Source organism: Mytilus californianus, unplaced genomic scaffold (genome assembly GCF_021869535.1).
Source record: "Mytilus californianus isolate M0D057914Y unplaced genomic scaffold, xbMytCali1.0.p SCAF_2, whole genome shotgun sequence".
Taxonomy (NCBI): Eukaryota; Metazoa; Mollusca; class Bivalvia; order Mytilida; family Mytilidae; genus Mytilus; species Mytilus californianus.
The window spans coordinates 45288417-45303709 of record NW_026262668.1 but is presented as its reverse complement, the minus strand read 5'-3'; the positions used below and the strand labels follow the sequence as shown (position 1 = coordinate 45303709).

The 15293-nt window shown below is 31.5% G+C and overlaps 1 protein-coding gene across 4 annotated transcripts in view; it reads left to right on the top strand.

Annotated features, from left to right (window-relative positions):
* The window catches only part of LOC127727976 (general transcriptional corepressor trfA-like), a 143362-nt gene that overhangs the window by 111548 nt on the left and 16521 nt on the right, over positions 1 to 15293 (top strand). For all 4 annotated transcript variants that reach the window (XR_007993954.1, XM_052235114.1, XM_052235113.1 and 1 more), the window contains 2 exons: positions 9471 to 9907; positions 11295 to 11373. Coding sequence is in view for 3 of the 4 variants with exons in the window: in XM_052235114.1 (XP_052091074.1) it covers positions 9471 to 9907; positions 11295 to 11373 (516 nt within the window). In the remaining variant the exon portion in view is untranslated. The remainder of the gene's footprint in view (positions 1 to 9470; positions 9908 to 11294; positions 11374 to 15293) is intronic.

The window sequence follows — 15293 nt, the reverse complement described above, 5'->3', positions numbered from 1 at the left end:
AACGGTCGAGATCCCCACCCCTAAACCATATATATTCTTGTACGGGACAAAAAAACAAATCATATGAAATAAAGGGAGAGTCCCCTGGGGATCACCCCCCCCCCCCCCCTTTTGAGAACTTATAAACGGTCGAGATCTCCACCCCTTAACCATATAAATTCCTGTTCGTAATTTCAAGAAGATTTGAATGACATACAGGGTATATCCATAGGCGTCACTAATGCATATCATAAACCAATTTGTACCGGACATTGCCAATGACAAGCGACAATGGGAATGACAAATTATTGGAGCTTTGTTTGGGAGACTTTAACGTAACAGCATTCTGTTACAATTATTTCTTGTTACTGATAAGTTTTCTAGATTTTGAAATGACATTGTATTAATGATAAAAAAAAATTTGGATTTTTTTCTTCTTTTCTTTGGTAAATTGTTTGTAGAATTTTGTGGCAAGTTTGTTTGTTATTCTGTAAAAACTAATTTTCTGAATGCTATATATTTTTTTTTATGAAGTAAACTCCTTTAAAAACTAAGCTTATATTGTCTATTAATAAACATATATTTAGATTTCTGATTTTGGGCCCACTTTTCAAGTTGGTCCAAATTGGGGTCCAAAATTAAACTGTGTTTGATTTCAACATAAATTGAATATATATAGGGTTCTTTGAAATGCTTAATCTAAACCTGTATTTCTTTTCATTATTAATAAGATAATACCACATTGAGGTCCAAAGGGTCCTAAATTACACTTTTGATTAATTTCATCAAAAAGTGAATTCTTTGGTTCTTTGATATGCTGATTCTAACAATGTTTGAGTGTTAAATCATATCTAATTTTAGAGAACTTAGTCATCACTGGTTGTTGTTATTAGATTATTGATTATAATTTGAAAAAATGCATCATATCCAGTTTGAGTTATTTCCCTTTGCACAGAAAATATTTTGGATAAAATTAACCTGTGTTTCATTTCAACATAAATTAAATATATATAGGGTTCTTTCAAATGCTGAATCTAAACCTGTATTTAAATATTAGATTTTTGGGCTTAGTTTTCAAGTTGGTCCAAATCAGGGTTCAAAATTAAACTTTGTTTGATTCAACAAAAAAATAATTGATGGGGTTCAACTTCTTTGAAATGCTGAATCTAACCATGTATTGAGAGATTTTGGATTGTGGGCTCCTTTATCAAATTGGTCCACATTGAGGTCCAAAGGGTCTTAAAGTAAACTTTTGTCTGATTTCATCAAAAATTGAATTCTTGGGGTTCTTTGATATGCTGATTCTAATATGTACTTAGATTTTTGATATCGGACCATAATAGGTATTTAAATGTCCAATTTCAAGTATTTCAGTTCTTAAACCACATTCATTTTGTGTCACAAACCTATGCTGTGTCAAATATTCAATCACAATCCAAATTCAGAGCTGTTTTAAGCTTAAATGTAGTGTCCATACTTGCTCAACTGTTCAGGGTTCGACCTCTGCAGGAAAATCTGGTTTGCTGTCACTCTGACAGCCTCTTGTTGCACTTATGTCATGGAAAAGTACCTAGAAACCACATATATTTTGAATGGACATACATTAACCTTTCATTTGAGTATAAGTATATACAAACTATATATTTTTGGAATCAGCGTGGATAAAGCTATCATATGAGACCGGAAGTGACATTTTCTAAACCGGAAGTAGCTAATTGTCTCCCTTTTTACATGCAAAAGTATATATAAACCATATATTTTTGGAATCAGTGTAAATAAAGCTATCATATGAGACCGGAAGTGACATTTTCTAAATCAGAAGTTGGCAATAATCTCCCTTATTTCAGGCAAAAGTATATAGAAACCATATATTAATTGAATCAGTATGAAGAAACCTAAGCTCCCGTATGAAAAACATGACACATACTCCAGCCTGACAGTAGCCGTACTGAGAACCGTACTTATAATATTCATTTGGACTTTTCATTGAATTTCTTATAATAAATACCCCGGCTGGACTTTCGGCGAAATTAGCTGTAAACCGGCTCTAAATATTTAAATTAGCAGGAGTCCGGTTCATAAAGACCAGCTGGACTTTAATAAAAGTACGTCTGAAAAAAAATCCAGCCGGCATTTCTGGCAAAAATATGGACTCTTTAAAGTTCAGCTGGACTTTACAAAGTCTGGCTGAACTTTAAAAAGTCCAGTTGAACTCTATAAAGTCCAGCTGGACTCCAAAAAGTGCGGTTTGACTTTTAAAGATGATCTCAGCAGGGGCGAATCCAGCCATTTTCAAAAGGGGGGGTTCCTAACTCAGGATAAGGGGGGGGGGTCCAACCATATGTCCCCATTCAAATGCATTGATCGTCAAAATAATGGGGGGTTCCAACCCCTGGAACCCTCCCCCTGGATCCACCACTGCTCAGTTTTTCTTCAGATGGTTGATTCTTCTGATTTAATTTGCATCATGCATCCCTTGCTATAATCTGAAAATACAAAAAAAAGACAGATGACATTATGCATATATACTGGTTATTTCTTTTTCTTTTTTATACTTTCTTACTGGCAAAACCCAGAAATGGGGAATTGAGAAGCTAAATGCTAACTTCTAAAAAATTGTGGTTATAATAGCCTAAATAATTTTAAAGTGGCTAAAAAAAAAATAAAGTTGGCTTTGAAAATCACTTAAAGTGTAGAAATCAAAAAACTTTCAAAACAACTCAAATAATAACCATTCCTTAATACAGAGGGAATAAAAAATATAACAATACATTTTTTTAAATAACAATTCAAAACAGGAAGCGACAGTGACATAACAGACAAGATGAAAATTATTGCATGAATATAAATATTTGATGTAGGTTTTTTTATTCTTTTTACTCTTCAAAAATAAGAATTAAGCTATTTATAATATTGTAATTATTTTATTAATATGTTGAATAAAAAGAGTATATCAGATAATATCACCAAAATGGTGGAATTCAATTTATTGTTCTTACCAGAATATGCAATCCAAAACTATACTTCCAAACATTTGCTTTACATCCAATTATGTACAATTCTCATTTTGTTCAAGAAAGAAGACACATCTTCCTGTTTATTCCAAATTCAAATTTTGTTGTATTGCAATACATGAGGTTGTTTAAGGAGTTGTTTTAAATGTTCCTCTCATGACTAATTGCATGTGCCTTAATTTTGATTATGTGATATATTAAAGAAAGAAAATCAATTATTTATTTGTTTAATTATGAAATTTTTAATAAAAGTGATAGTTATTGCAGAAATATGTATTTCGAAATGTGTTCTCCTACATATGGCCTCAATCTCTGTGGAGATGGTACTTCCTGTGACCTGTCCAGACTGAGGTTAATTGAAAACAGATGGCACATTTCTACAAGACTAACTGCTATTAAATCACTGTTATATGGCTCAAGTTTCTAATTGATGTTAAAGAATGAATGATAATTATTAATTTTATACATTCATCTAATTAAATATAAATATACTAGAAAATGCATAAATTTAACCTGTAACAGATGTTGCTAGTGGTTTTTTTTTATGAAAAAAGTAGAAATGTTAAATAATTGTTGTATTATTGCGAACCCAATGAAAGTTTTCCACAGTGCCATCTCTATCTTGACCAGGTATTTAAACTTTTGTAAGTTCACCTGTTCTATTGAATGAATACAATAGCTATTTTTCTGTGTGTAGTTTATTCACTGGGACCTTTAAATTTCTTCTAAGAGAAATCTATCACTCATTGATTAATTTACCTGAGTAAAAAAAAATTCTTATATATAGACAAAAATACTTTTTTTATACTCATTAACTGCGTGTGATGATGTATTTATTCAATATTAATAATATATTTTCATTCAGTTTAATATAAACATTGATTCAATCATAAAAAGTTGATTTCAAACAAAAGTTTTATCAATGTTCCTATTGAAATTTGATTTTTTTTTGTCTAGTTATAGAATACATGGTCCGGGTACACAGTTATCGTCCTTTGATTTTCGTTGTCCACGCATATAGTCCCTAGTGTGGACAGTGTGTTACTTGTCGATCTTTTTTATACCCCTTCCAAATTTATTTCTCCATGTTTTATAACTCAAATAGTAAGTAGGGGGGTGAAATGACACTGTAAAAAAATTTGGGTCATGAATTTTAAAGTAAAGTAGTGATTTGGTCCGGCTGAAAAATGTTAAAAATTAGCACTTCGGAAGCTGTCAAAAGATTTGAAGACCCCCTTAATATGAAATTGTCCATATTTTGAGTTAGAGCCGATGAAGTTTTCTATAATTTTGATATAATTTGTCCCAAAAGTAGTACAACACACTGTAAAAATATTATTGAGAAAGCGCAGGTGGGATTTTTTTAATTTCCATTTATTGTCTAAAAGAAATGCACTACGAAATAACTGTGTACTCGGACCTAAGAGGTGAAATCAGGAAATATAGAATCTGTACTTTGGCAACTTCCCTGAATGATTTGATGGTGTCAATTTATCAAATAGCATAAAACTAAAGAATTTAAACTTTTATTTGATAGAATGTCTGCAAAAATGACCAATTTTGACATTTTATGGTCAAAATAAGCATTTCATAGCTTTTTCAGTTTTGATGCATAAGTGGCATTCTCACTTTCTATCTGACAGGTTTTTATGTGTCAATATTTGTGTTTCTATGCTTCAATCCAGTTGTATTACTCATTTGTGAACTCTGAATCTACAGAAAAGAAGATTATCTCGGACAATATGTGCAAAATGTGTTGTATATATGATCCTCGTCTAACGCCCTGTTTGGATCAAGTTAAATGTGAGGAGCTTGGAACATAAAAGTTGAAGTCCATTATAAAGACCTCACTAAATTTGTATAAAAAGCACTTAACAATGTCTTTTGTACCTGTTTTATGTCACATAATATCTTTCCTTTCTTCTGTAGGATAGCAAGTGGTTCAAATATAAGCCTGTTGAGACTAAAATTGCATGCATGTTTTTCACTAAAAAGTGAAAAATCTTTGTATCAGACCATACTGTCTGCAAAAAAAGTTGAATGCAAGAGTCTTTTTGTGCTCAGATTTATTGTATCATGTCTCCTGAGTATAGAAATGATAGAAAAGACACAAAATTTTATTTCCTATAGCTTCAATATGCATTTTTAAATGTAAATATGTGATACGGCCTAAATTGACCCTAAATTATTTTCAGTCTTACTTGGCCTAAGACCCTTTTAAACTAATGTGATATGTTATTTGTAAGTTTTCTTTCCATTTAAAGTACATTAAATACATATGTAAGGATTATTTATAACCAAAAAGCTTTACAAATTTAAAATTGCTGGAAAATATTACATCTTCATGTAAGGTCCCCCTTCATTGGAAAACCTCCATTTTTAGCCACAGGCTCATATAAATTTGACTTTTTAATAATTATGATAAGTCTGTTAAAACAAATGAGTACTCTATTGCTTTTAATACATAATATATTATATATTAAGGCATTTCAAAAGTATTTTTTTGCAATATTTTAATTTTTTAAGCCCCAAATGTTGATAGTTGAAAATTTTCAATTTTAACGTCTAAATTTAACACGCAATGTTGAATATAGAATTAGTCATATTGTCTATAATATATATCCTATTGCCATGAAACTTTGTAAGCAGTCTTATAATTTAATAAGCTTTGGTCATACCAAGTTTCATTAAGATTGGTCAACTTTTTCTACCCTATTAGGTCCGGGTACACAGTTATCGTCCTTTGATTTTCGTTGTCCACGAATATAGTCCCTAGTGTGGACAGTGTGTTACTTGTCAATCTTTTTTATACCCCTTCCAAATTTATTTCTCCATGTTTAATAACTCAAATAGTAAGTAGGGGGGTGAAATGACACTGTAAAAAAATTTGGGTCATGAATTTTAAAGTAAAGTAGTGATTTGATCCAGCTGAAAAATGTTAAAAATTAGCACTTCGGAAGCTGTCAAAAGATTTGAAGACCCCCTTAACATGAAATTGTCCATATTTTGAGTTAGAGCCGATGAAGTTTTCTATAATTTTGATATAATTTGTCCCAAAAGTAGTACAACACACTGTAAAAATATTATTGAGAAAGCGCAGGTGGGATTTTTTTAATTTCCATTTATTGTCTAAAAGAAATGCACTACGAAATAACTGTGTACTCGGACCACATTTAAGAAGATCTTAATTTGAACATCATAATTTTCAAGTTTTTATTCATGTCAAACAAATTTTTTTTTAAAAGGAACAATGTTGAAAGTTTTGTCAGAAATCAACTGTTTATGATTGAATCAATGTTTATATTAAACTGAATGAAAATATATTATTAATATAACATAAATCAACGCTAACATGTTTAACCCCGCCACATTCTGTATGTATGTGCCTGTCCCAAGTCAGGAGCCTGTAATTCAGTGGTAAACATATTATTGCGAACCCAATGAAAGTTTTCCACAGTGCCATCTCTATCTTGACCAGGTATTTAAACTTTTGTAAGTTCACCTGTCCTATTGAATGAATACAATAGCTATTTTTCTCTGTGTAGTTTATTCACTGGTAAATTAATCAATGAGTGATAGATTTCTCTTAGAAGAAATTTAAAGGTCCCAGTGAAAAAACTACACGAGAACAATAGCTATTGTGTTTATTCAATAGGACAGGTGAACTTACAAAAGTTTAAATACCTGGTCAAGATAGAGATGGCACTATGGAAAACTTTCATTGGGTTCGCAATAACTTGGATATAATTCAATTAAAAGTCACCAAAATTGAATTTTAACTTTCCATCAACAGTCTATGTTAAATATTCCATAATGGAATTGAAAATCTAGGGAAAGTATCACATCTTATAGTTTGAACTAAAAGTATATTGCAAAAAAATATTTTATCATTATTATTACTTGCAAACTTTTATTTTTAACTATTTTACATTTTGAAAGAATTGTTCCTTTCAAATAACAGAATCTATTGTGGCAAACTTTTTATTTCTGCAAGGGTAGATTTGGCTGATGAAAATTTTCAAAGTCTAAATTCCTGCTCATAAATGAATGTAAAATTTTCTAAGACAAAAATCCTTCTGATCATTCTACAGAAAGGAATAAATTTCCTCAAAAGTCCAGCTGTGTTTATTTTCTTGTCGGCATTACAAAAAGTGCGTTTGGACTTTTAAGAAAATACCGGCTGGCAAATAACCCAAGTATAAGAAAAAGTACGTGTACGGCTCATGTCAGACTGGACTTTTCAAAGTCAGACTGGAATACGTCTCGAAGTCCAGCTGGAGTCCCTGTCGAAATTTCCATACGGGCAGTTGGACGCCAATAGTAATTTTGAGTAAACTGGATGTAGCTTCTCATCAATAATTTAGAAAATTGATGTGGAAAGACCTTCAGTTGTTCTCTGAACAATTGATTTTTAATTGTTATTGTCATGCTAAAGGTGATAGGTTGTAATTTTGAATTGCTATAAAAATGTCCAAACTAAGCTTTCATACAATTTTTCTTTCAAAAAGTCTTCTATATTCATAAGAATCAGACATCATTTGAATTAAAACATCTTATATTCAGTAAAATATATGTGAAATTACAATACGTTGTTAATAAGTTTCCATGGGAGATAACCTAAATCATTATTCTTTTGAATATAGAAGACTTTTCGAAAGAAAAATTGATTATCTCCCATGGAAACTTCCTATAGCTAACAACATATTGTAATTTCACACATATTTTACTGAACATAAAATGTTTTAATTCAAATGATGTCTGATTCTTATGAATATAGAAGACTTTTTCAACAGAAAAATTGTATGAAAGCTTAGTTTGGACATTTTTATAGCAATTCAAAATTACTACCTATCACCTTTAGCATGACAATAACAATAAAATTTCTATACAAACTGTTAGACTGAGATTTCATAACAACATTGAAGAGGAATTAAAGTCTTGTAGGATTGTAAGTATGCTTTATTTTGTCACCTTGCACTTTCACAACTTGACTGTGGTTTTCTACAGCAGTTTGTTCAAATTTCTGACCAGTTGAACAGTTTGGTTTTATAAAACAAATTGCAATTTGGTAAGAATTTTGAATAAGTTGCAATAGGTGGAGAGCAACACCAACAGTTAAGTCACAGTAATTTAGAATAGTTTTGATCGGAACAACTAACAATATGTTTAGGAAAAAATTATTGTATTCTACTTTATGTCATTTTATGTAGTGATAGTCTGGTAAGAATTGGTTGTAATTTTGCATCATGTTACCAAACCTTATAAAAATATGATTTGGTATGATTGTCAATGTCAACTACCCACATGAGTCAAAATGAAGTGGATTTAAGCAATTACCATATGGCCTTCAACAATGAGAAAAACCCATACCATATAGTTGGCTATAAAAGGTCCCAACATGAATATGTGAAACAATTCAAATGAGAAAACTTACAACTTAATTAATAACAAAACAGTTTACAAAAAAACAAATATGACAGACATGAACGTTGGAATGACAATCATTGAACTACAGGCTCCTGACTTGGACAGGCACATAAAGAATGTGGTGGGGTTAAGCATGTTTGTCAACTTTTTCAAAGTCATTTTATTGCCAATATCAAAGAAATGTAAAGAGTTGACAGTAAGACATCAATATTTGGTAAAAACCTAGCTTTCACAATAGTCTATTTTTGCATTACCAACTTTCCAAACCAGAGTATATAATTTTTCAACATGTTACCTAATCTGTGGTAGGACATTCTAGAACTCGGTCAAGTAAGAGCAAGTAAAAAAAGTAAAATCAAGCTTACAATCTGTGCAATTTGGGGGATTGTCTTATCACTGTTATGTTTTCTATACATGACAAAATCATTGAAAAAATATTGACAAATGTTAAGGTATTTTTATCTACTGAAACAAAAATTATTAACTTTCTAAAGATATGCATTAGTGGAACTAAAAGCAATAGTGCTATATCATTTTTTTTTCTCCACCAGAAGAAAACTAAAAATAAGATTTGAAATTATTCACACAACTTTTCCAATCTTTCCATCAGGGACTTAGATCACTTTAATCATGCACAGACATGTATTCTAACCACTGTTGCTCTTTTTTATATGCCTGGTAAATTCATAGGATATATTAGGTGATACTGAAAGAATTTCTGGTAAATGTGGTACTGCCTTACTTGTGATAAAGACACATTAAGTTATCTGAATTTGATAATAACAAAATTTATTTAGTAAGTTTTTTGTAGGTTGAACGTGAAGATAGCATTTCATTTTGCCATATTAAAAACCTCCTTTGTGTTAACTCAAATAATTACAGCGCACCCTTACGGTCATTGTCCTTCAGTGATGTAGGGATCGAAGTGAGTGAAAATATGAGGACTGGATTATTCAGGTTATCTTTTTGTGGGAATTTGTAGGGATGTTTTGCTTTGCAAAGAGCTTTTTAAAACTAGAAACATCAAAATTATGATTTTTGTATTTGAAGATCAAATAAGCAGGTCAAATGAGATTGTTCCAACAGATAATACAATAGATGAAGACAAAAGCTTAACAAAGGAGGTTGACAATGTACCAACAGAAAAAGCTAGTGGAAATGTTTCAGAGCCCATTGTGGAAAACAGAAGTAACCAATCAAATGAACTTAAAAATGATTCAACAGAAAAACCATCTGACCAGTTTCAGCCTGGGAATACTCCATCTTACAAGTTGCAGCCTGGAAATTATCCATCTGACAAGTTACAGCCTGGAAATTATCCATCTGACAAGTTACAGCCTGGAAATACTCCATCTGACAAGTTACAGTCTGGAAATACTCCATCTGATAAGTTAAAGCCTGAAAATGCTCCATCTGACAACCAACAGAACAATGATGATTCTACAGGCTATAATAGTTCTAAATTTTCAAACCCTGGTGATGAACAGGTACAAAACAAACATGTTTTTAAAATTAAATTTAATTTACTAGCAGACATGACATCTTTTCTTTTGTCCCACGTGTGACGCCTTGCTGGGGACATAGAAATACTGGACTTATGTCCATCCATCTGTCTGTGCCTCTGGTCTTATTAACTCTCTCAAGTGTACAATTCTCGCCAGATTTAAAAAAAAACTTATATCATTGGTTTCATAAAATCAGTGCGAATCATGTATTTTTAAAAGAATTATACCCTTGGACATATTAATTGTATGGTAAATTGCATTGTAAACGGTCTCATTTGTACAATTCTTGCCAGATTTTTATCAAATTTATATCAAAGGTTTATATAATCAATGTCAGTGCCAACTTATTTGAAAAGAGTTATGCCCCTTGTAGATATTAGTTATATTGAAAATTGCATTGTAAGCTTTCTCAAGCCATCATTTCTGTAACATATTTATCAAAAGTTTTGAAGAACCCAAAAAAAATCTTAAGTTATTGCTCTTGGTCAGATAAAATATGTGCAATGCTCGGGATATTGGGACTCTGTTCTATTATTGTTAAAGAGTTGTTGCCCTTGGGTAGATATTCTATGCAAGATTCTTATAGGAAATTCATATAGTTTAATAGATTTTCTGCAAATCATATATTTGAGACAAATATGATAGAACAAATATTTAAGTCAACATCTTCTGAAGACTTCTTAGTGGAGTTATTGCCCTTTACTTTTTGCATTTTTGCCTATTATCTTAAAAACTATAATAGATAGATAAATACTTCAATAAGCAAAAATGATCATCAAGACAAAATCTACATTTTAAACAACATGGCATAAATCCTCAGTTGACTCATTATTGGAGTTATTGCTTTTAATGATGATTTTTACCCATTTTAAGTGTTTTTGTCTAATACCTATCTTGAAATTTGTTATAGATAGATAGACACATTCAATAGCAAAAATGATCAGCAAGATGAAATCTACAAATAAGTAAAATTTTGCCTAAATCATCTGTAGAATCTTGATAGGAGTGATTGTCCTTAAATGACAGTTGTTTTACCCATTTTTATGTTTTGGACAAAAAGAAATGATCAGCAATACAAGATCAACAAAAAAGAGATTTTTTTGTCATGAATTCTTTTCTAGTCCACCATGTTGGAGATCATATGGTCTATTGTTGAAGATGCACATAAACCTAGGTGAGCAACACAGGCTTTGTAGAGCCTCTAATTTTTAAATGTTAAATGCAGACATAATCAACCATGTGTGGAATTGTCCAAGAAATGTTCCTTGTTCATTGTGGTAGAGATTTTCGTATCATTCATTGTCATTGTGAAACTTTAAAAACGCTTTTTCATATATGATCATGGGAAATTTTGTTTTTGTTTTCACAGGATGAAAAAATGTCAAAGGAAATGAAAGAAATTGATGGTAAAAAAAGAAAGAAGAAGAAAAAGAAACGAGATAAATATGGTGAGGTCCAGTATTTTATTGATACAATGCTAATGCATGCAATTTATAGTATTCCTATTTTCTGTCACAAGGGGAATATGAATAACTTTCCTATAGAATTGTACTATAAAGTTACATCATAATGGTCATGATTGTTTATACTTTCATATTGAAACAGTTAAGGGTGTAATTATTCATGAGATAACTCCTCTTAAATACTATTTCATTTTCACTCTATGAGCCAGTTTGTTTATCTAAGTTGTTATACAGACAACCCAAATTACTTGCCATATTCAATTATTCATATATTATAGTCAGCCAAGTCATCTAACATTTATTTGGATGTAACCAGTGGTTGTCTAAATTATTGGATTGTTCCTGTATCTTGCAGTGACATTGGTCATTTTATTTCAATACAATGTATCTGTTAAATATCATGTGAGTAAAATAAACCACAAGAGCCTTTAAAACAGAACAGCCAATACAATCTAATTAAGAGTCATCAGATTTTGCCTGGAGAATTGCAACCTTAGTTTCTGTACAATATATAATTTATAAAGTAAAATTTACAGATAAAATACATATACAAGATGTATTAGGTCCTCTAAGTTCCTATAGTTTCATTGATGCAGATAAATGTAATTCCATTAGCATGTTTTATGGTTCATAGAAATCAGTATCATACAGAAATTGATTAGCAAATTTAAGGTTTATGCTTTAATCACTGTTAATCATGATAGCAATCAAGACCAATACTTGTTACCTTTCTTATGTAGAAGTTCTTATTGAATGGAAGAGATTTTATTTTTATGGTAACAAGGTATACAGACATTGAAAGTACTGTTTTCCAACTTGTTTTTGCATTTTGACTTTTCAATTTCCTGTTTTTTTTTTGTTTTTTTTTTTAACTTTATTGATTTATTTATATCAATAAGATCATAGTTTCTCATATTTGCTAAAATTTATTTTGCATTGATTTTTCTGCTTGTGTAAATTAAAAGAATAGTGAGAATTACATTTTTATACGGCCGCAAAAAATTTTGCGGTCATATATTGGTATGACGTTGGCGTCGTCGTCGTCGTTGTCATCTGGCGTCATCCGGCGTCGTTCGAAGACACATTGGTTTTCGCACTCTAACTTTAGTTTAAGTGAATGGATCTCTATGAAATTTTACCATAAGGTTCAATACCACAAAAGGAAGGTTGGGATTGATTTTGGGGGTTATGGTACCAACAGTTAAGGAATTAGGGGCCAAAAATAAGCATTTTTGTAACTTCCAGACATAACTTGTGTGTTAGTGTATGGATCTCTCTGACATGGTACCACAAGGTTCCATATCACACAGGGAATGCTGGGATTGATTTTGGGGGTAATTGCCTCAAAATATTAGGAATTAGGGGCCAAAAAAGGGGCAAAAAACAAGCATTTTTCTAGTTTCATGACAATAACTTGTGTGTAAGTGTATGGATCTTTCTGAAATTGTACTACAAGGTTCCATATCACAAAGGGAAAGCTGGAATTGAGTTTGGGGGTAATTGCCCAAAACGTTTAGGAATAAGGGGCCAAAAAGGTGCCAAAAATAAGCATTTTTCTAGTTTCCAGACAATAACTTGTGTGTAAGTGTATGGATATCTCTGACATTGTACCACAAAGTTACATATCACAAAGGAAAGGCTGGAATTGATTTTGGGGTAATTGCCTCAAAATATTAGGAATTAGGGGCCAAAAAACAAGCATTTTTCTAGTTTCATGACAATAACTTGTGTGTAAGTGTTTGGATATTTCTGAAATTGTACTACAAGGTTCCATATCATAAAGGGAAAGCTGGAATTGTGTTTGGGGGTAATTGCCCGAAACGTTTAGGAATTAGGGGCCAAAAAGGGGCCAAAAATAAGCATTTTTCTAGTTTCCAGTCAATAACTTGTGTTCAAGTGTATGGATCTCTCTGAAATTGAACTGCAAGGTACCATACCACAAAGGGAAGGCTGGGATTGAGGATGGGGGTAATTGCCTCAATATTTTAGGAATTAGGGGCCAAAAAGGGGCAAAAAACAAGCATTTTTGTAGTTTCAGGACAATAACTTGTGTGTAAGTGTATGGATCTTTATGAAATTGTACAACAAGGTTCCATATCACAAAGGGAAAGCTGGGTTTGAGTTTGGGGGTAATTGCCCAAAACGTTTAGGAATTTGGGGCCAAAAAGGGGCCAAAAAACAAGCATTTTTACAGTTTCCAGACAATAACTTGTGTTCAAGTGTATGGATCTCTCTGAAATTGTACTGCAAGGTACCATACCACAAAGGGAAGGATGGGATTGAGTTTGGGGGTGATGAATGGAATCATAAGGGGCTTCAAAGAATTTGTGGGGGGGGTGATTTTTGTCCTTTTTTTCCCTTTTTTTTTTCTTTAAAATTTTCAATTTTAAGTTGGTTATTTTTTATTTATATTTAAAAGCAAATAATAATGATATGGTTTGATTTCATCAAAAATTGAAATATTGGGGTTCTTTGATATGCTGAATCTAACCGTGTATTTAGATTCTTAATTTTTGGTCCCGTTTTCAAATTGGTCTACATAAAGGTACAAAGGGTCCAAAATTAAACTTAGTTTGATTTTAACAAAAATTGAATTCTTGGGGTTCTTTGATATGCTGAATCTAACCGTGTATGTATTTAGATTTTGGATATTAGACCACATTCATTCTGTGTCAGAAACCTATGCTGTGTCAAATATTTAATCACAATCCAAATTCAGAGCTGTATCAAGCTTGAATGCTGTGTCCATACTTGCCCCAACTGTTTAGGGTTCGACCTCTGCGGTCGTATCAAGCTGCGCCCAGTGAAGCATTTTATTGTGTTTTGGTCTGTTTTTCTTAAACTATAAGCAATAGGTCAACTATATTTGGTGTATGGAATTATTGTAAGGTGTATATGTCTGTCTGGCAGGTATCATCTGACCTTGACCTCATTTTCAAGGTTCATTGGTCAATGTTAAATTTTTATGGTTAAGTTTGTTTCTTAGATACTATAAGCAATAGGTCAACTATATTTAATGCATAGATTGATTGTCTGTCTGGCATGGTTCATCTGACCTTGACCTCATTTTCATGGTTCATTGGTCAATGTTAAATTTTCTTGGTTAAGTTTGTTTCTTAGAAACTATAAGCAATAGGTCTACTATGTTTGTGTATGGAATGATTGTAAGGTGTACATGTATTTCCGGTTTGGTTTATCTGACCTTGGCCTCATTTTCTTGGATCATGTTAAGTTTATGTGATACTTGAAGTAAAGCTTTATATTAAGGACCATCAACATAAAATCAATGATCAGTAAAGCAGGCGAGACATTTCAGCGTGTGCATTCTTGTGTTTAATGCGTCCAAATATAGCACAAACAGGGGAATTGTACCTGTTTGAGTTCTCTTAATAATTTTGCTTTTAAAGATTCTCGCTAGAATAGGCTTCTAACTCTTTAGCAGCATAAAATTATTACATTTCAAAATATGTGTTGTTGAAATTAGATGAACCAGTATGACACTGATATCAGAATAGAATATCAACAATAAGCAATGAAAGTAATAATTTGTAAAATTTTATCAACAAATAACCACAAATAAAAACAATAATTTTGGTTAATTTTGGGTAGGATAAATGTGAATTTTTCTGTTTTATTGATATATACCAAATATTGAACTTTGGGAAGTAGAACACTCTACTAATTCAATCATGGCCTAAGTTCATATGTAAATTATTGTGTTGTTCAGTCAGGTGTTGAGTATTTTTTTGTTAATTCTTTGTATTATTTATTCTTTTAAATTATTAATTTCAATTCAAAATACTCTTATTATTTGTGGGATACCAATTTTTACAGATTTCGTGGGTACAGGTGAACCAAGAATTTAATTGTTCAATGGAGTACACTTTTTTTAAAGACTTGAATGC